Source organism: Taudactylus pleione, unplaced genomic scaffold, assembly GCF_031769625.1.
Source record: "Taudactylus pleione unplaced genomic scaffold, aTauple2 ptg000758l, whole genome shotgun sequence".
NCBI classification, from domain to species: domain Eukaryota; kingdom Metazoa; phylum Chordata; class Amphibia; order Anura; family Myobatrachidae; genus Taudactylus; species Taudactylus pleione.
In genome coordinates this window covers 6,051,091-6,073,893 of record NW_028285160.1, presented here as the reverse complement: position 1 = coordinate 6,073,893, position 22,803 = coordinate 6,051,091, and the positions used below count along the sequence as shown (strand labels likewise).

At 45.9% G+C, this 22,803-nt stretch overlaps 1 protein-coding gene across 1 annotated transcript in view; it reads left to right on the top strand.

Annotated features, from left to right (window-relative positions):
- Positions 1 to 22,803, top strand: part of HDAC9 (histone deacetylase 9) — an 805,652-nt gene that overhangs the window by 70,848 nt on the left and 712,001 nt on the right. The window contains exon 2 of the mRNA XM_088457369.1: positions 2,318 to 2,439. Coding sequence (XP_088313495.1) covers positions 2,403 to 2,439 — 37 coding nt within the window. The 5' untranslated portion in view covers positions 2,318 to 2,402. The remainder of the gene's footprint in view (positions 1 to 2,317; positions 2,440 to 22,803) is intronic.

Here is a 22,803-nt window from a genome sequence, read left to right as displayed (position 1 = left end):
TATTTCTATGTGGTGATGTTTATGTTGAGCATAGATACTGTAGGTGTCTTTGATTTCATTCACTAGTTGTCATGCCATGTTTGGTGGTATTTTCAACAAACCGTTTGTCTTCCACAAAGAAAAAGATAAAAGAAGGTAATTATATCAATCATTCAAAAATCAAACTTAATTTCCACTAGCTGGAAACCCGGGTTGAAGACTGGACCCTGAAGTACACCTGCAGCCTTTATTTGTTTACATTGTCCTCGCCTATAACCCCATTTCATTGATCCTGAAAAGGACCCCACTGTTTGCTAACATTTATGCAAACTGAATAATTATAGTGGGTGCAAGGGGTGCAGCTGCTATCATGCCTGAGTTTCCTCTGTGGCCTGTCGCTCCCCCTGCACCCAGTCACGCACTCAAAGTGGGCCGGTCCAGTCAGGGCTGCCGAGGGGGGGCCTGGGTATCATCAGTGTTGATTTGGTGCCGGCCCATCAGCTGATTACAAGTGGCGCACTGGCAGGCAGTCATGGAGAGTGACGGCACTGCTAGTCGTGAGGCAATCAGAGCTTGCGGAATGGCAGCCAATCAGCAGTGGTGGCTCCAGATTGGCTGCCGGTCAGCGAGCTACGATTGGCTCTTGACCAGCACCAGATTCAAATTGCATCGGCTGTCCATGTCTGCCGCTGTGCCAGCTGTAATTAGCTGGTGACCTGACACCAAATCCACACCTGCTGGCTGCTGATGGCACTCAGGGAATGGCTAGAGGCTTCTGGAGTGACAAAAGGGGGAGTTTGCTGTGGGGCATAATGTGTAAGGGGCACTACTATTGTGTGGAATAATGTGTTATATGGGGCACTACTACTATGTGGCATAATCTGTAAAGGGCATTACTGTGTGGTATAATGTGTAAGGGGCATTACTGTGTAGTGTAAGGAGCATTACTTTGTGGCATTATGTGTAAGGGGCACTACTATTGCATGACATAATGTGTATAAGGGTACTACTGTGTGGCATAACCTGAATAGGTTCTGTGTGGCATAACCTCAATGGGCTTTGTGTGGCATAACATGAATGGGCTCTATGTGAGGGCAAATATATGTGTTTTTTACTACTGTTTCTACTATAGCCCCAGTACCTGTGTAATTTAACAGTGTCCCCATTTTTAGGGATTGTGTGGCCCTGACGAAGTTCAAACCTAGGCAAACAAACACCTAATCCTGCTCAAACTACACCACCATGCCAAATTTGGTGGAGCTAGGTTCAAAACTATGGCCGTGCATAAAGGACAAGCAATTGGACAGACAGACAGACACGCTTTCTGGCTTATTATATAGATATTGTCCCAAGATAGTACGGGTGTGGCCTGTCATTTAGATGGTAGAGATAGCAGCGGTAATTGTGTTCTTCTCCTTCCTGACGCAAGCTAACAAAAATATTTATATTACAGTGTAATGCACATTAAATTTAAAACAACAATAAAATAAAATAAAAAACGCACATATATGATCATTATGTTTCCCGAAGAGGTACATTTAAAATTTCCTGCAAAACATGATAACGTTCTTTTATACTTTTCTTTGTTCAGTTACAGTAATTTACATTTTGCTGCACCAGATACTGTGCTATTGCTTTCTCAGGGCCTGATTCAACAGTGAACGCAACTTCACTGCCGATCGCAGATTAACGATTATTGGGAATCTGTGCATGAGCAGTATCCATTCTTTGAGTGTGCAAGATGGGTCCTGCGTAGTCGCACGCAAACCCTTGAATGCCTCTGCCTGATTGACAGGCAGAGGCATTTAAAGGATGGTACAGGGGCAGCCACTGTTCCCAGAAATGGGAGTGTGTACATCCTGTTTTTTGGGAGTAGCTAGCCCAGGATCTGCATTGATTAACGCAGTGTCCTGGGCTCGCAAGCTGGCCAGCCTGAGTAAGCTGAGGTTTACTTAGCTAGCCGGAGGCCCGGCACCGTCCACCATCACTGATGTCATACAACCCCTTCTGCATTTGCATTATTGTAACGATCGCAATTGCAAAGCTGCATGTGTGTAGTTTTGCATTTGCGATCCTGCCTGAATTAGGCCCTCAGTCTGCAAGTTCCCTAGATGTAGGGTATGCATTGATTTCATCTTCTTTTTTGTTTTTTTTGTTTTTGCCACCAAATCGCAAAAAAAGAACTTCTTGCCAAGTAAAAAATAGATTAAAAGCAATGAAAGTAGCATCAACATCTATCACAATGCCATGGAGATAACTTAGGAAAAGTAACTTGTTAAACATTCAGTTTTGTAACTGTTGAATAGTTCAGGTCAAACTTTCTCTTTCCCTTTTCTAGATCTTGCCTTTGAATTACTGGTTATTGAAAAGGCTTTCATATCATAACAAGATCTGGGATTTGATCTCTATCAAAGCTGGTCAGCATGTCTTCACCAACCATGAGTTCAAACATACAGCCAGGTAAGCCCTTTCATGTACATATACATGTGCATTTTTATTTCAGTTATAGTATTTATGGTTTTTTATGCATATTATAATACTGAGAAAAGTGAAACATAACTTGATATATAAAAATATACTTTCTAGATGCAACATTTTTTTTATGTGAGATTGTTTCTTTGCTCCAGAACCTGTTTATTAAGATTAGTTACTGTAACATGGGGTATTGAAATGAGGACTCCAGACTGGCAGGTACTTGGTAAAGCAGCGTCTTTTTAATGGTAGCAGACACTGCACCTTAGCATACGTGAGATTCGGCCTGGACACACACAGGCACATAACAGAAAATAAGCAAACAACATAAAAGTAAATGTCTCAGCACTAATGCTAATGTCTGTGGATCCTCCAGGTCCAGGCACACTGATGCTAACCCCCACCCCCAGTCTATCGCCTGGCTAGCTTATCCAGCATCAGGAGCAATGAGCAACAGGTGCATGAGAGTTTTAAACCTTTCTTGTGCTGCTGACTTCCTGCTGGCTCTGGGCGACCTGGAAAACAAGGAGTTCCATATGTCCACTTTGAGCTGTGCAGCCCAGAAAACCTAAAATTCCAAACTTCTATTGTATGTGCAGAATGTGCCAATCTTGTTTTCCTCTCCCTTGGAGGGAGCTGATCCCACCAGAATGTGAGCAATTCAGGTGAGAGACCACCCCTCTCACCACACTACATTATTGCTGCAACTTAACCACTTAACTGACGATTTATTTTTCTAAAAAAGATCAGGTTTTTTTTTATGAGTGAATTACGTGAAGAACATCTATTTCAACTTATCCAAAATGATTTAGGTTACAAGAAAAAAAAAAACTTTTTTCTTTTGTAATATTTGTAAAAAAAAATCGGAAACATCGTGAGCATCGCGACTTTCTATTTTACAGTGGCTTCAGGCATTAGGTCCACTTTGGGGAGTGAGGGGGGGTTCCTAAAGGCTGATAATCTCTGCAGCTGCTGGGTTGGGGTTCCTGTTGTACTGACCAATCAGCAGTGATCGGCAGCATGACAGACACTGGGGGAGGGTGCAGGAAGGCCCTTTTTAGAGCAGCAGCTGCGGGAATATTCTCTTCCTGCAGCCGCCCACACTGTTTATCTGACTGGTCGAAGTGTTGCGACTAGATCAGATAAAGCACTGCCTGGTGTTGGAGGAATATGCAACGATGCCAGGCAAGTGGTTAAATATGCACTGTACTGCCTCTATCCTGGGTGCAGAGGGCCTGCGGTACACACGGGATAATGTGTTCAGGTCCAAGCCGGGCCACATACCCTGCACAGACTGATTTGCCACTGAGGCTGCCTATTCAGCGACCTCCATACTAATCCAGCTGCACCATCTTTCTGGTGATAAGAGGGGGGGGGGGCTGCACAGTGAGGTGGGCTCACTGCACAGAGACCGCCCCAGCACTTGAAATGCGCCTTTGTCTATATATAAAATACACATTTACAAATGAATGGCATGTATCAGAGCACTGAGATGGCTTTGTCTGCAGAGTGTAACTGATGCATCTTCTGATGGGAGGAGCTGAGCGGATCGAAGTGTTCTAAGCTAAATGTGGGCGATTCAAACTCAAGCGTCTATTGCAGCTCCATGCAAAAGAGACACTTCATTTTGTGGTATGAGATATTAAAGTGGGATATAGAGTGGAGAGAGTGCAATTAGGAGGATATGGGGCCTGATTCAGGGTGGTATGCAGCCAAGGGAGAAATGCATTTCCGGGGCTTGACCTAATTCTCATACGCACCAAGCCTTGGCATGCGCTGCACTCCAGGGCTAGAATGCGGTGGGTAACGCCATTTTCAGATGTAGTTAGCCTATATGACGCATCACATTCGGGATACATCACATCCCCAATGCGATGCGTCATGCATCCGGCAGTCAGAGTTGAACGTTATTCTGATGTTCCCGCAGTTGAGCGATTATCGCTGGTCTGCGCATGCAACACAGCTGGGAATAAATTGCGATCATGATCGTTGTGAGGATTCACTCACGATTGAATGACAGGAGGAGACTGTTTTGTGGGTGTAACAGGGAGTTGAGGCCAAAACACAGGCGTGTCGGGACCGGTTCCAGGGCATGTACTAGCCAGCATCTGCGATCATGCACGCAGAGAACAAAGCTCCAACGTCTAAGGCCATTCTAAGCGACCATCTCGAGAAGTCGATGTTTTACGGATGTGCGTCCACTGCTGCGTTTCTGTAGGCAGTTGCGGACAGCTATGAGGGCTCTGATGGGCGTCTCAATACTAATTCTGCCGGCTGATGCATTAGCGTATTTTAACAATTGCTAAGCGGCAAAATTTGCAAATGTATTTGCATTAGCATTCAACTCTAAATCAGGCCCATAGCCTGTGTACCTTTGTGCCGCAGAGCCCCTCTCCTCTTACAAAATTTATCTCAGGGTGGTGTCATATAAAACTGAGAGACCATTAAAAATAATCAATTTCCTTGGTTAAAAACTATGGAAAAGTGAAATAATAAATAAAAATACCTGTTATATAGCTTTCTTCACATGGCATTTTTTCATAGCTAAAGTAAACAACACACGTGGGGCCTAATTCTGTGTGGCACGCAATGCAGATTATTTTTATTTATGATTGTGTCCTGCTGTTCAAATCTAATTATATTGTCAAGTTTGCCGATGATACGACCATCGGGAGCCTCATTACCAATGGTGATGAGATGGTGTATCGGGATGAAGTGGTTATGTGAGGATAACAAACTGGTCTATATATTTTCTTAGGAAATTGCTGGCGGTAAATCTATAGACAAGTAACCTGGTAAATTTTTATTGCTGTGTTATTGAAGACCTATTGCATCTCAGTCTGCTATGGGAACAGCTCTATAGCCAATCATAAGCTCTTAAGGTGGGTACACACCTGACAGATATATCTGCAGATGAAGGTCGTTCGTTCATACACACTGAATGACCATCATCTGCATGCTGCAGCAGCTCGGGCCAGACTGGGGGCAGGTAGGGGGCGTGGCCTAATCACGGGAGGTGTGGCCACGCCCCCTTCGGGAAATAAAAAACACATTTACGACACGGCGCTGCACACTGGGGAGAGCGGCACTGTGTGCCCCTCAGCCCGGCGCACAGCCAATGGGCGGCGCGATCAGCATGATCGCTCCCCCCTTTGGCTTAGGAGACTGCTCGGGCTGCTGCTTTAGCAGCCTCAGACAATCTCCCAGTGCAGCCCAGCACACAGCAGAGTGTACTGGGCTGCTGTGGATGGGGAGCTGTGCCGGACCCATGTAAGTAGTACCTGTTCGCGGCCCACCCCCCTCTCTGCACCGATCGCCTGTACACACTTGCCGATAGATAGATATGTCTGCAGACATATCTGTTCATTGGCTGTGCAGCACAGCCAATGCGATATGTCAGTGAATAACGTCATTCACTGACATCGTCTGTGCACACTGGCCGACGGAGGCATGATATATTGGCCGATCAATTGATCGGCCAATATATCGGCCAGTGTGTACCCAGCATTAGACAAAGTTGTGAGATCAGCTGAATATGTTATTGGTACTAATCTTCCCTCTATAGAGGAAATTTATGTCAGAAGTGGCTTGAGGAAAGGAAAGATCATTGTTAAAGATTGTAATCATCCAATGTGGCTTATTCAGTGCTATTTTTGTAGAAAAATAGGTAAAAGAACCCTTGGTGGGGGGACAAAGTTGGGCAGAGCTACAGTGGAGGTGGGGCATCAATTGGTCCGTAACCAATTATTATTTTTTTTTAATTGTCAAAGTTTGGGCTATGGGGGTTGGTGTTATTATAACATCATACAAGTATATATAACTACAAATACAGAAATATAGGAAAGAAAACTAACAATCGGGGGTGTAGCTACTATCTTGACGCTTGGTAGGCAGTTTATATATATATATATATATATATATATATATATATATATGTATAAAATAGTAACAACATATAATCATCAAATATACAGGCACCACGGTTGAACTGTTTGCCAGTTGCTAGTCTGACATATTATAAACATATCTGACGAAAAGGAAGATGGGGTGGTACTGCGCTGGCGCCTATAATATGTGATCCAATAGAAAATAATACAAATAAAACCATCCTATATTGCTAGTTTGATCTCAATAATCAGACTTCTCTTATTTAAGTATATTTAATCAAGCTTTTGCATAAGCTACTAACACAAAGAATAAAATATAACATACAGTACATATAAAAACTTAACATAAAATACAATTGTATATATTGAGTTGCTACTATCACTTAATGAAATGTTAATATTACCGCAATCTTATTGAGAAACTGTCACTCAGCGGATGTATTTTATTCAGTTTTACCTATTATCACTTGAGAAATAGAGTGCAACATATTAACATTTCATTAAGTGATAGTAGCAACTCAGTAGATACAATTGTATTTTATGTTAAGTTTTTATATGCATGTTATATTTTATTCTTAATGTGTTAGTAGCTTATGCAAAAGCTTGATTAAGAGAAGTCTGATTATTGAGATCAAACTATCAATATAGGATAGGAAAGAGAACTGCTGTAAATTCACATACACACCCACAGAAAATCAGAATCCATACTAAATATATAGGGAAAGTCACATTAAGCCACAACAATACATATAGAAGAAAAGCAATATCCATATTAATATTGAAAAAGTCAGATCCACATAAATAGCTTTGAAAAGGCCAGATCCACATAAAATACATTGAAAAAGACAGATACATCTAAAATACATTGATAATGCCAGATCTACATAAAATACATCAAATACTTTGAAAAGCCAGATCCACATAACATACTTTGAATAAGCCAGTTAAACATAAAATAGGTATTATGACAATACAAGCACCACCATAATACTGCACAGGATTTTTGCCAGCGATAGCAGAGTTAGCAGTGGCGGATCCAGGGGGGAGGGCGATTAGGGCGATCGACCCCCCTAGCACCAGAGTCTGTCCTAGGAGTCCTAGATCATAATTCAGCACTCCTGACTTGCACTGAACAGGTTTAGGTCCTGAGTTAGAGGGAAAACAAAATTAAATCAGAAGATTGTGCTTACCTGCCATGCTCAGGTTCTCCCGTCGCTACTGATTGTCGGCCAGCAGGACTCCATTGCAGTCAAAGGGGGTGGCAGGAAGAGAATAAGTGGTTTGTGAAGGGCACAAAGGAAAAGTGGGCAGTGGGAGCACAAGGGAAATATATGGGAGACCAGTGATGTCTGGATATTGGAGGGCTGCAACTGGAGGGTCACAGGACAGGAAAGACAGGACCTGGGGGATGTTGGGCAGGGAGGGTTGGACCAAGGGGGTATGCAGGGCAGGGAGGGCTAGACTAAAGTGCAGGATAGGGTGGGCTGTACCTATTCAGGGCACAGGGATGCCTAGACATGGTTTGGGGGAGTAGCACAGGGCAGGGAATGCTGGCTCTTAATGGGGGCAGGCAAGGCTGAATGTAAAGGGGCACAGGACATGGAATGCGGGACTGGGAAGGCACAGGGTAAGGAATTCTGGACTAGGGGGGGCACAGGGCAGGGAAAGCTGGACTGGTGGGGCACAGGATGGGGGGAGGCTGGACCTGGGGGGCACAGGGCAGGGAATGCTTAAGTGGGGTGGCACAGGGCAGGGAATGTTGGATTGGGGGCAAATGGCAGAGAATGCTGGACTGAGGGGGGCACAGGGTTGGGGAGGCTGGACTAGGGGGACACATTGCAGGTAGTGCTGGACTGGGGAGTACATGGCAAGGAATGCTGGACTGCGAGGGGCACAGGCCAGGGATGACTAGGACTGGGGGAGGCACACGACCATGAATAAAATATGGAAGGTAAGGACTGGGATTGGCACCATTCGCAAGATAGTTGCAGTCGCGGACCGGGCAACCATCCATTTACACTAAGTAATGACATTAAGAGACACTGACAGGCTAGCTGCAGTGGCCATGACATTTTAAATATGGGGTGGCCACTCGTGATTGGCTACCAGGACCATGAGCTGTAATTGGCTCGCGGTCGGCTCCATATTCGCATGCCATATTCGATATGCACTGAGCGCAGTGTGGCGAGTGATGCACTGATAGACTTTTGACACTAGAGTGTGCCCAGAGTTTATAGCACATGCGCAGATCACCGGGAAAATGGCCATTCTCCCTGTACTGCCAATGCATAAAATGACGGGAAAATGGTCACGGTGGCCATTGTCCAAGCGTTTTTACAGCGCTGACACCAGCGCCGATGTGGAACTCTAGAGACTTAAGTATAATATAGGTGCAAGGTGTGCGGTGCGGGCCCCCCTCTGGACCCAGTCGCCCGTGTGGACCACCCTGCACCCATTATAAATACACCCCTGTGTATGCCTACACCGTCATAACACACAGATGTATGCCTACACCTGCCTAAATCACAGACATATGCCTACAACGCCCTAACACACAGATGTATGGCTACACCACCCTAACACAAAGATGTATGGCTACACCGCCCTAACACATAGATATATGGCTAAACCACCCAAAACACACAGATGTATGACTACACCACTAAAACACATAGATGTATTCCTTCACCGCCCTAACACACAGATGTATGCCTACACTGCCCTAACACACAGATGTATGGCTACACTGCCCTAACACACAGATGTATGGCTACACCGCCCTAACACATAGATGTATGGCTAAACCACCCTAACACACAGATGTATGGCTACACCACGCTAACACATAGATGTATGCCTTCACCGCCCTAACACACAGATGTATGCCTACACTGCCCTAACACACAGATGTATGGCTACACTGCCCTAACACACAGATGTATGGCTACACCGCCCTAACACATAGATGTATGGCTAAACCACCCTAAAACACAGATGTATGGCTACACCACGCTAACACACAGATGTACAGCTACACCGCCCTAACACACAGAGGTATGGCTACACCACCCCTAACACACAGATGTATGGCTACACCACACCAACACATAGATGTATGCCTTCACCGCCCTAACAAACAGATGTATGGCTACACTGCCCTAACACACAGATGCATGGCTACACTGCCCTAACACACAGATGTATGGCTACACCGCCCTAACACATAGATGTATGGCTAAACCACCCTAAAACACAGATGTATGGCTACACCACGCTAACACACAGATGTACAGCTACACCGCCCTAACACACAGAGGTATGGCTACACCACACCTAACACACAGCTGTATGGCTACACCACGCTAACACACAGATGTATAGCTACACCGCCCTAACACTCAGATTTATAGCTACACCGCCCTAACACATAGATATATGGCTAAACCACCCTAACACACAGATGTATGCCTTCACCACCCTAACACACAGATGTATTGCTACACCGCCCTAACACATAGATATATGGCTAAACCACCCTAACACACAGATATATGCCTTCACCGCCCTAACACACAGATGTATGGCTACACTGCCCTAACACACAGAGGTATGGCTACCCCGCCCTAACACACAGATGTATGGCTACCCTGCCCTAACACACAGATGTATGGCTACCCTGCCCTAACACACAGATGTATGGCTACACCGCCCTAACACACAGATGTATGCCTACACCGCCCTAACACACAGATGTATGGCTACACTGCCCTAACACACAGATGTATGGCTACACCGCCCTAACACATAGATGTATGGCTAAACCACCCTAAAACACAGATGTATGGCTACACCACGCTAACACACAGAGGTATGGCTACACCACACCAACACATAGATGTATGCCTTCACCGCCCTAACACACAGATGTATGGCTACACTGCCCTAACACACAGATGCATGGCTACCCTGCCCTAACACACAGATGTATGGCTACACCGCCCTAACACACAGATGTATGCCTACACCGCCCTAACACACAGATGTATGGCTACACTGCCCTAACACACAGATGTACAGCTACACCGCCCTAACACACAGAGGTATGGCTACACCACCCCTAACACACAGATGTATGGCTACACCACACCAACACATAGATGTATGCCTTCACCGCCCTAACACACAGATGTATGGCTACACTGCCCTAACACACAGATGCATGGCTACACTGCCCTAACACACAGATGTATGGCTACACCGCCCTAACACATAGATGTATGGCTAAACCACCCTAAAACACAGATGTATGGCTACACCACGCTAACACACAGATGTACAGCTACACCGCCCTAACACACAGAGGTATGGCTACACCACACCTAACACACAGCTGTATGGCTACACCACGCTAACACACAGATGTATAGCTACACCGCCCTAACACTCAGATTTATAGCTACACCGCCCTAACACATAGATATATGGCTAAACCACCCTAACACACAGATGTATGCCTTCACCACCGTAACACACAGATGTATGGCTACACCGCCCTAACACATAGATATATGGCTAAACCACCCTAACACACAGATATATGCCTTCAACGCCCTAACACACAGATGTATGGCTACACTGCCCTAACACACAGAGGTATGGCTACCCCGCCTTAACACACAGATGTATGGCTACCCTGCCCTAACACACAGATGTATGGCTACCCTGCCCTAACACACAGATGTATGGCTACACCGCCCTAACACACAGATGTATGCCTACACCGCCCTAACACACAGATGTATGGCTACACCGCCTTAACACACAGATGTATGCCTACACCGCCTTAACACAAAGATGTATGGCTACACCGCCCTAACACACAGATGTCCCTAACACACAGATGTATGGCTACACCGCCCTAACACACAGATATATGGCTACACTGCCCTAACACACAGATGTATGACTACACCGCCCTAACACACAGATATATGCCTACACTGCCCAAACACACATATGTATGGCTACACCACCCTAACACACAGATGTATGCCTACACCATCGTAACACACAGATGTATGGCTACACCGCCCTAACACACAGATGTATGACTGCACTGCCCTAACACACAGATGTATGGCTACACCGCCCTAACACACAGATGTATGACTACACCGCCCTAAAACAGATGTATTGCTACACCGCCCTCTCACACAGATGTATGGCTACACCGCCCTAACACACAGATGTATGGCTACACTGCCCCAACACACAGATGTCCCTAACACACAGATGTATGGCTGCACTGCCCTAACACACAGATGTATGGCTGCACTGCCCTAACACACAGATGTATGACTACACCACCCTAACACAGAGATGTATGGCTACACCTCCCTAACACACAGATGTATGGCTACACCGCCCTAACATACAGATGTATGGCTACACCGCTCTAACACACAGATGTCCCTAACACACAGATGTATGTCTACACCGTCCTAATATACAGATATATGGCTACACCACCCTAACACACAGATGTATGACTATACCGCCCTAACACACAGATGTATGCCTACACTGCCCTAACACACAGAGGTATTGCAACCCCGCCCTAACACACAGATGTATGGCTACACCGCCCTAACACACAAATGTATGCCTACACCACCCTAACACACAGATGTATGGCTACACCTCCCTAACACACAGATGTATGGCTACACCGCCCTAACACACAGATGTATGGCTACACCGCCCTAACACACAGATGTCCCTAACACACAGATGTATGTCTACACTGTCCTAATATACAGATATATGGCTACACCACCCTAACACACAGATGTATGACTACACCGCCCTAACACACAGATGTATGCCTACACTGCCCTTACACACAGAGGTATTGCTACCCCGCCCTAACACACAGATGTATGGCTACACCGCCCTAACACACAGATGTATGCCTACACCGCCCTAACACACAGATATTTTGGCTAAACCGATCTAACACACAGATGTATGGCTACACCACCCTACCAGACAGATGTATGGATACTCCGCCTTAACACACAGATGTATGCCTACACCGCCTTAACACACAGATGTATGGCTACACCACACTAACACACAGATGTATGGCTACACCATCTTTACATACAGATGTATGGCTACACCGCCCTAACACACAGATGTCCCTAACACACAGATGTATGGCTAAACCGCCCTAACACACAGATGTATGGCTACACCACGCTAACACACAGATGTACAGCTACACCGCCCTAACACACAGAGGTATGGCTACACGACCCCTAACACACAGAAGTATGGCTACACCACGATAACACACAGATGTGCAGCTACACCGCCCTAACACTCAGATGTATGGCTACACCGCCCTAACACACAGATGTATGGCTACACCACGCTAACACACAGATGTATGCCTTCACCGCCCTAACACACAGATTTATGCCTACACTGCCCTAACACACAGATGCATGGCTATACTGCCCTAACACACAGATGTATGGCTACACCGCCCTAACACATAGATGTATGGCTAAACCACCCTAAAACACAGATGTATGGCTATACCACGCTAACACACAGATGTACAGCTACACCGCCCTAACACACAGAGGTATGGCTACACCACCCCTAACACACAGCTGTATGGCTACACCATGCTAACACACAGATGTACAGCTACACCGCCCTAACACTCAGATTTATGGCTACACCGCCCTAACACATAGATATATGGCTAAACCACCCTAACACACAGATGTATGCCTTCACCGCCCTAACACACAGATGTATGGCTACACCGCCCTAACACATAGATATATGGCTAAACCACCCTAACACACAGATGTATGCCTTCACCACCCTAACAAAAAAAATGAATGGCTACACCGCCCTAACACACAGATGTATGCCTACACTGCCCTAACACACAGAGGTATGGCTACCCCACCCTAACACACAGATGTATGGCTACCCTGCCCTAACACACAGATGTATGGCTACCCTGCCCTAACACACAGATGTATGGCTACACCGCCATAACACACAGATATATGCCTACACCGCCCTAACACACAGATGTATGGCTACACCGCCTTAACACACAGATGTATGCCTACACCGCCTTAGCACACAGATGTATGGCTACACCGCCCTAACACACAGATGTCCCTAACACACAGATGTATGGCTACACCGCCCTAACACACAGATATATGGCTACACTGCCCTAACACACAGATGTATGACTACACCGCCCTAACACACAGATATATGCCTACACTGCCCAAACACACATATGTATGGCTACACCACCCTAACACACAGATGTATGCCTACACCATCGTAACACACAGATGTATGGCTACACCGCCCTAACACACAGATGTATGACTGCACTGCCCTAACACACAGATGTATGGCTACACCACCATAACACACAGATGTATGACTACACTGCCCTAACACAAATGTATGGCTACACCGCCATCTCACACAGATGTATGGCTACACCGCCCTAACACACAGATGTATGGCTACACTGCCCCAACACACAGATATCCCTAACACACAGATGTATGGCTGCACTGCCCTAACACACAGATGTATGACTACACCACCCTAACACACAGATGTATGGCTACACCGCCCTAACACACAGATGTCCCTAACACACAGATGTATGTCTACACCGTCCTTATATACAGATATATGGCTACACCGCCCTAACACACAGATGTATGACTACACCGCCCTAACACACAGATGTATGCCTACACTGCCCTAACACACAGAGGTATTGCTACCCCGCCTTATCACACAGATGTATGGCTACACCGCCCTAACACACAGATGTATGCCTACACCGCCCTAACACACAGATATTTTGGCTAAACCGATCTAACACACAGATGTATGGCTACACCGCCCTACCACACAGATGTATGGATACTCCGCCTTAACACACAGATGTATGCCTACACCGCCTTAACACACAGATGTATGGCTACACCACACTAACATACAGATGTATGGCTACACCATCTTTACATACAGATGTATGGCTACACCGCCCTAACACACAGATGTCCCTAACACACAGATGTATGGCTACACCGCCCTAACACACAGATATATGGCTACACTGTCCTAACACACAGATGTATGACTACACTGCCCTAACACACAGATGTATGGCTACACTGCCCAAACACACAGATGTATGCCTACACCACGCTAGCACACAGATCTTTGCCTACACCATCGTAACACACAGATGTATGGCTACACCGCCCTAACACACAGATGTATGACTGCACTGCCCTAACACACAGATGTATGGCTACACCGCCCTAAGACACAGATGTATGGCTACACCACCCTAACACACAGATGTATGACTACACTGCCCTAACACAGATGTATGGCTACACCGCCCTAACACACAGATGTATGGCTACACTGCCCTAACACACAGATGTATGCCTACACCGCCCTAACACACAGATGTATGGCTACACCGCTCTAGCACACAGATGTCCCTAACACACAGATGTATGGCTACACCGCCCTAACACACAGAGGTATGGCTGCACCGCCCTAACACACAGATGTATGGCTACACCACCCTAACTAAGAAGCATCTATACAGATGTCTTGCACATACATTTAAGGACAGGTGTCTATGTTACATATGTCCATGTCTGCAAATATAAAGACATCACTTTGAAGTCCTTCATACTAACTTCTATACAATCTACTTAATGATTTCAAGTTTTCCTTCTTTCATCCTAAAATATTGTTATTTGGATTCTCATGTATGTCTTAAATAAGTCATATGAGCATAGAAAAAGCATAAAAGATCTTGCATTGAAACCTCTGGCTGACACACAATCATTCTAACTGAGAGGAAATAAAATAATCATATTGTTTTGCGCGTCCATTAGTACTCTCACAGCACACACTAAACTGGTTAATATCTCCGAAGATCATTACAATATCTCATCTCTCTGATCAGTCAGATTTTTTCCCTTACATCACATTACTGTGGATAGCAGCATTCAGCTTAGTAGGCTCTGGTCTGTTTCCCCACAGGTGCCTGTATGTTAGAGCCGTTACCCCTAACATCACAAATAAAGAAGTGCTGCATTTGTACCGTGCCCCCACAAAAGTATCATGTATGCTGTAAATCCAAATTCTAATAGTGACTTTGTGCTGTTGCCTATTATAAGTCACTTTTACTAAATTGTTTTGAATCTTCCCACCTATTATAAGGTTTTGCTTTATTTTCAGAACTTGCTGATATTTTTTGTCTTTTTCAAGTACCTCATCTGATCTGAAAACGATCTGGCCTCACTGCCCGGTATGTTCTACATTAGTTGACATTATCCAAGGGTGCCATGCTAAAATAAAATGGCCAACTATAGTGGTAGCAATACTTCTATCAGGTATCATGTCTTTATAAGCTGTTTTTCAATATTGAGATTTTAAAAACTGATTCTATATGGGTTAAAATCTTTTCTGAAGTAGGCTCTTCAGGGCCGTAGCTAGGGTGGTAGGACCAGTGCCATGGCACAGGGCACCGCAGGGCAGGGAGCACCATTCACACCTGTCAATTTTCTGTTTATTATCATTCTCACTTGTAGCTTCCTATTCCTTTATCCCCAGCATCTCCTGGCCTCTCCTATCTCTTCCCCATGAGGCTATGGCCCTTTTTTGGGTGCACATCATATAGGGGAGGGGGGCGCCAATGCTCTTTCTGGCACAGGGCACCAAAAAGTCTAGTTACAGCTCTGAGGCTCATAAAGGGACACCAAGAGCCAGGGCTTCTGAGACTCCTTGCTGGCCTGGGTGCAGTGCTAGTGGTGGGTTGGTGGGGGAGGGGTGTGTGGCCATGGAAAGGGGTGTGGCTATGTCCCCTCATCTATTAGATGTCTTACATTTTGGGTGGGAATGATAATGTGAGATGATGCATGGCCAAGTAAGGGTCTTGGCCACGCGCCATCGGGGGTCCTTTGAAAAAGCTACAGTATGCACCTCTGTGAAGCAATGGTATGCTCTGAGAACGGCATAGTTGCACTATCTTGGGGCGTGGTTATGCCTCCCCAGTAAACACTGGCCTTGGGATGTTCAAAAATGGGTTACTATTACAGTTTATGCAGTATCTCCTTAAAATGAGACCCTGTAGACATCATTTAATACAGGGTCATTTACATTGTCCATAATTGTCATTTTAGGCATGCAGTAGGTTTGTACCCAGAAATGGATGGTACTAATTCTTCTTATATCATTTCTCCATAGATTTGTTTGGAGTTTGCATTTATTTAGGCTTGTAAATACAAAACATTTAACCAAGTATTAAAAACAGCAATTTTGTTTCCTCGCGGAGAAAGAAACAAGTCCTTAATTAGCCTGTTTGTTTGTTTGATGCCAGCGAAATCAGAATTGCTGCGCTTCTGAGATCTGTGTACATTATTATGGAACTCTGATGGAATATCACAGCCTTGCAGAGCATAGGAGTATCAGTCATTCTACAGGGTCCTTTTCCAAGAACATTATTAAGAGTATCCTCCCATTGTACGCCCAAATAAATGTTTGTGTCACACGCTTCATTTCAAATTATTATTTTTTCTTAGAAAGAGTAAGTGATCACTTTCAGTGCAACTTTTGTGTCTTTTTTTATTTATTTTTTTCAGAGTGTATATGTTGAAATGTGCGCTGTGTATACATTACATGTATCGCTTCCCAAAATCCAAGCCTCTGCCTAGGATTTCTCCCTGAATTAGAAGTCACGCTGGCACCTGTCTCTTAAGCTATATGATGTGTGTACCCAGCGACGGTGCTATGCGATATAACGATACATACCTCCTGCGCAGTACACACTTCCTGATCTCTTGTACAATGGCGCGATGTGTGCATGTTACAGCACCGTGTTGCTCATTGCATCGTCCCATCTGCTATGCAGAACAGCCTATGGAACAATGAACGATCGCCGGGAACAACTGATCGGACATACGCGCTACACGATGTGTACTGTATGATATAATCGTTCCAATCTGCATCATATAGTGTGATATATTGTATAGTTTGTACTAGGGATGTGCAGGCTCGGATAGGTTCGAGTATGCACGTGGAGTTCGGATTTTTCCCTCCAAAAAAACGGAACTCAGAAAGAGGCAAAACGTCATCTTACATGGACGAACATCATCATTCCTGGACAAAAGTCCAGGAATGATGATGTTCGTCCATGTAAGATGACGTTTTGCCTCTTTCTGAGTTCCATTTTTTTGGAGGGAAAAATCCGAACTCCACGTGCAAAGTCGAACCTATACGAGCCTGCACATCCCTAGTTTGTACCCAGTTTATGACCTACACCACCTCAACATCTGCCGGTGGTGCTCACTTCCTCTGCAGTGCTGGCACACAGTTTCACTGCAATCTATACACTGTGCAGGATGCCGGTCTAAAAGTCATACGTCACAGAAAGCTCAACAAAATCACATACTACAAAAGGAAAAGTGGAGGTTTCCCATAGCAACCAATTAGCTTCTAGCCATCATTTATCAAGTACATTTTATAAAATGATCACTAGGAACTGGTTGCTATGGGCATCTTCTCCATCTCTCCTCTCTTCAGAAAGTTTGATACAGCTCCTCCATGATGTTTTTCGAGAATACAAACTCTTCTTCATATACATATTGCTCATATTTATTTAAAGTACAATCGATCATAATCGCCGATAGTTACCACTTCTTGCCCAAAACCTGGGAGCGACTACAGGTACTGTACGTGACAAAGGCACTTAATTATAGGAAGGCAATCTGAGTACATGTTAGCAGCTGTGTCCTCTTGTAGGATAATCAACATTGCACCTTTTTTAAACCTTTAGCCCTGTGGGAAAATGTGTTGTGTGACTGCTGGTATGAGGCGGTTACACCAGTAAACAGCTACTCAACTGCCATCTTTTCCAATTAAAAAAAATCAGGAAATTTGGACTTCTGTAGAGCCAGATTGGACAGTTTCTTATCTACTTGGCCACATAAAGCCCACCATGGCCTCCACACTACGAATCAGTTTCCCCCTTTTCCCCCCTTTAACAAATGTGAATATGATAGTAAAATGTGGCTGCTAGGTGGTATGGAAACATGAAACCACATAAAAGCTATATACTGCGCTCTTTTTTCTTAATATTAGTATTTTTTAGGGTTTTTTGCGGCAGGGGAAGTAAATGTTAGATGTGTGGATAGATTTACAGGAGGGAATTCAATAGTTTTATTTGGTGCTTTAACTAATGGGCACCCAACGGAGCAATTTAATTGTTGCCGTTCGGTCGCGAGAGCCGCCAGCGCCAACATTTCTGCTCGCACCCTCCTGAGGTGATGAGTAGAAATGTGCTAAAAGTTCGTCCATTTTGGGCATGACAAACATGATAATTAATGGGTGCCCAAAACAATAGAATAGCTCCATTTGGCCATTAATTATCGCTACCCAAAAAAACAATTGAATTCCCCCCACAGTTGGGATTTGTAGTCAGGGCCTTAGAGAGCATGGCCGGGCTCAGGTAAAGGAGGGGGCGTGGCCTAATTGCTGGTGATGTGGCCATGCCCCCTTGAAAAAATATAGGGGGAAAAAAAAATCACTTTTGCAGTGCCGCTGCACCGGGGAGGGGGGTACCCGGCGCTAAACAGGCAGGGGGCACGATCAGTGTGATCGCTCCCCCCCACAGCCATAGGAGACTGCAGCAGCTGCGAGCAGTCTTGCACTGCAACCCAGCACAAGCTGTGTGCTGAGCTGCTGTGAGGGGGGGGTGACGCTGGACCCGGGCCCTGCCAGGCCCCTCTAGCAAGCCCGGGCCAGGGTAAACTGTACCCGCTCCCCCCCTCTCGGTGCCCATGTTTGTAGTGTACACAAAGTTACCAGGTATTCCCAGGCATTGGTGTTCTGCATGCAAAAGCAGCCAGTATTTGCTCGACCAAAAGAAAATTGAATTTGTACTCCTTACATTGCCACCAGTGCATGCTTATCCAATAGGCTGATCATGCTGCAGCCTAGGGCACCTATTCTGGAGGGGGGAGGCAGGGGGGGTTGCCGCTGAGTCTGCCATACACAGACTTTGGTGGAGATGGATTAAGCTTTTGAGAGAGATAAAGTGGAGAGATATAAAGAACCAACCAATCAGCTTCTGTCATTTTACAGGCTGTGCTAGAAATATGACATCAGCTATTTTTGTTGATACTACTGTATCCTACTCTCTTCCCATTTGTGAACTTGCCATTTTTATCCCTTTTTATTCTGATAATTTGATAGCGATTTTATGTGTACATTGTTTGTGTTTTTTATGTATTTTATCCTTTATGTGAAAGGATATAATTGTTGAGTCTGATTAAAATTAATTTATAAATTTTTAAAAAAATGAAACGTTTGCACTTTCATTAATTTGCACTTTAAATTATTTATGCACCTTTTGCACATGTTTATGAATTCGTGTTGCCATTTAAGATTGTCATTTATTTGGGGGTTTTATTAATGCAATATTAATTGCACTTAGCACTTTAGGTGCGCAGATCACTTAGCACTTTAAATTATATAAATTTTTAGATTCATATATTTGCAAGGTTATGTAAGCACATAAGGCGCTCTATTCCAGATCCTGTATTTATTATCTTTTGTATATATAACAGATCACCACTGATACATTTTTCTTCTGGTTGAGCTGACACCCATATTTTTGGGGGTGCATGTTAATTTTTCACATTTTAGTTTGGTTAAAGAATACACACGTGTGAGGTAAAAAACACATATTTAGAAAATTTTCTTTATTATTTAGAGGGATTTTCACCTAATTGGCGCTGTAATCTTCTGTTACACTACTGTATATCTCTCTCCAAGACTTGATACACCTACCGCTCATCCTTATTATACTTAATGCTTATGGCAGCAGATGCAGATCTAAGCTGCCACAGAACATATTGTTATTCATCTCCAGCTAGTCACTGGCAATGCTGCAAGTAGAAAATTCTTAGTGGTACTCTATGCAAAAAAATGGCACAGTCTCCCGAGGGGCATTGCCACTCAAAATGGGGGCATCAGCATTTCTCATCACTCTGGGAGCATTCCTCTCCATTCCATTCCAGAGATGCCGACATTCTGGCTGCCCCTTCCGGGAGGGGGCAGCTAGATCGGCAAAATTGGGTGCGTGGCCAGTGGTTGTGGGCGGAGTGGAGGGCGTGGCCACGTGATCACATCATTTTGGCCATGCCCTCCGCTACACAATGGTGAGAAACTCAGCATTGTGAAGCAGGGGGCGGGGCCAAAATGACGCAATTCGGCGTAATTCGCTTCACCACCCACCCCCTGCTGCGGGGAATTCTTGTATTATCGTGGGGAGGGGGCAGGAGGGGTCGGCGGTTGCTGGGTGGCTTGCCTGGCTTTCCATGGGGGGTCGGGAGCGGCACCCGATTTTTGGGAGGCTCCCGGCCAAATCAGGAGGGTAGGCAAGTATGTTCCAGTCCAAATACACCTTACCTATATTTTGGTTTCTTTGCAAAGGGGAACCTCTGAAGAAACCGATCCTCCCTGGACACACAGTGGGCCTGATTCAGAGCCGGACACTCTGACAGAGCGCTCACTCTGAATCAGGGCCGGCCTTCTGTTTTTTTAGAGTGGTCTCCTGGCCACTCGCATAGCTGTGGGTGACCACCCACAGCTATAGCGAGCGGCCAAAAAGATGGTCGCGATGGTCAAGACCATTGCGACCATCGGGCTTGCGACGAGACCCTTGTGGTAGGGTCTCGTTGCCGCAAGCCCAAGAGTGCTTTCGGTTCTAACAGAGCCGAAAGTACTCCCACTGACATCACTTGTGATGTCAGTGGGGTCGGCCCCAGATGGTAGGCGTTCTCATGGAAACGCCTCAGTCTGGGCAGCCACGCCCCCGGCCCGCCCACCAAAGGGGGCGTGCTGTCACTCAACATCGACAGCACGCCCCCTTTGATACGAGACCCGGAGCGACGGATTGCCCGTTGCTATCCGGGTCTCACGCATGCGCATGACGGAGCCGGCTCCGTCGCGCGCATGCGCACTGTGCCACCATCGACCCGCTTGTGAGCGGGTCTGAATCAGGCCCAGTGTCTTTAGTTGGTATTCACTATTTATTCACTATTTATGTAGGAGATCACATGGTCCAGAAGATGCCTGTTTTTGTAGGAATCTAATTATGTCAACATCATACAACAGAAGATCAACCAGACTTGTGCCTCTTGTGTCTCTCCAGCCTCAGGGCCGGCTCTAGGCATGTTCCACCTGAGCGGCCGCACAAGGGCGCCACCTACTGGGTGCGCACCGATTTTCTGCAGCCTTTTTACCCTGGCTGGCCCTGTCACTGTCTGGCTGTGCTGCCTGTCACTGTGTGCTTTCACCCACCCACCAGCCGGGTGACAGGGGGTGAGTGATCTCTGCGTGCGGGCACTTTGGCAGCTGGTGCTGCAACTATCTATTACAGTCCCAGTCTCCCAGAGCATTTTTAAAAAATGTGTCAGCTGTCACTGGTCGCGCGAGCCAATAACAGTTCGTGGACCGGCAGCCTCCCCTAATTGGCTGTCGGTCTGTGTGGCCGGCACCATATATTCAGAATACTGCCGGGAACCCAGATGGGAGGGGAGTGTTGCTTAGCGTGCCGCATGCTGTCATGCTGAATAAGTGATGAGAGGCAGGACTATGTGTGTATACATACCGATGAAGGGGCTACTGTGTACAGATGGTGAAGGGGGGCTATGTGTGTGTGTACAGATGGTGAAGGGGGGCTGTTTGTGCATACAGGTGGTGAAAGGACTGTGTGTGTACAGGTGGTGAAAGGACTGTGTGTGTACAGGTGGTGAAAGGACTGTGTGCGTACAGGTGGAGAAAGGACTGTGTGTGTACAGGTGGTGAAAGGACTGTGTGTGTACAGGTGGAGAAAGGACTGTGTGTGTACAGGTGGAGAAAGGACTGTGTGTGTACAGGTGGTGAAAGGACTGTGTGTGTACAGGTGGGGAAAGGACTGTGTGTGTACAGGTGGAGAAAGGACTGTGTGTGTACAGGTGGTGAAAGGACTGTGTGTGTACAGGTGGAGAAAGGACTGTGTGTGTACAGGTGGTGAAGGGGCTATGTGTGTACAGGTGGAGAAAGGACTGTGTGTGTACAGGTGGAGAAAGGACTGTGTGTGTACAGGTGGAGAAAGGACTGTGTGTGTACAGGTGGTGAAAGGACTGTGTGTGTACAGGTGGAGAAAGGACTGTGTGTGTACAGGTGGTGAAGGGGCTATGTGTGTACAGGTGGAGAAAGGACTGTGTGTGTACAGGTGGAGAAAGGACTGTGTGTGTACAGGTGGAGAAAAGACTGTGTGTGTACAGGTGGAGAAAGGACTGTGTGTGTACAGGTGGTGAAAGGACTG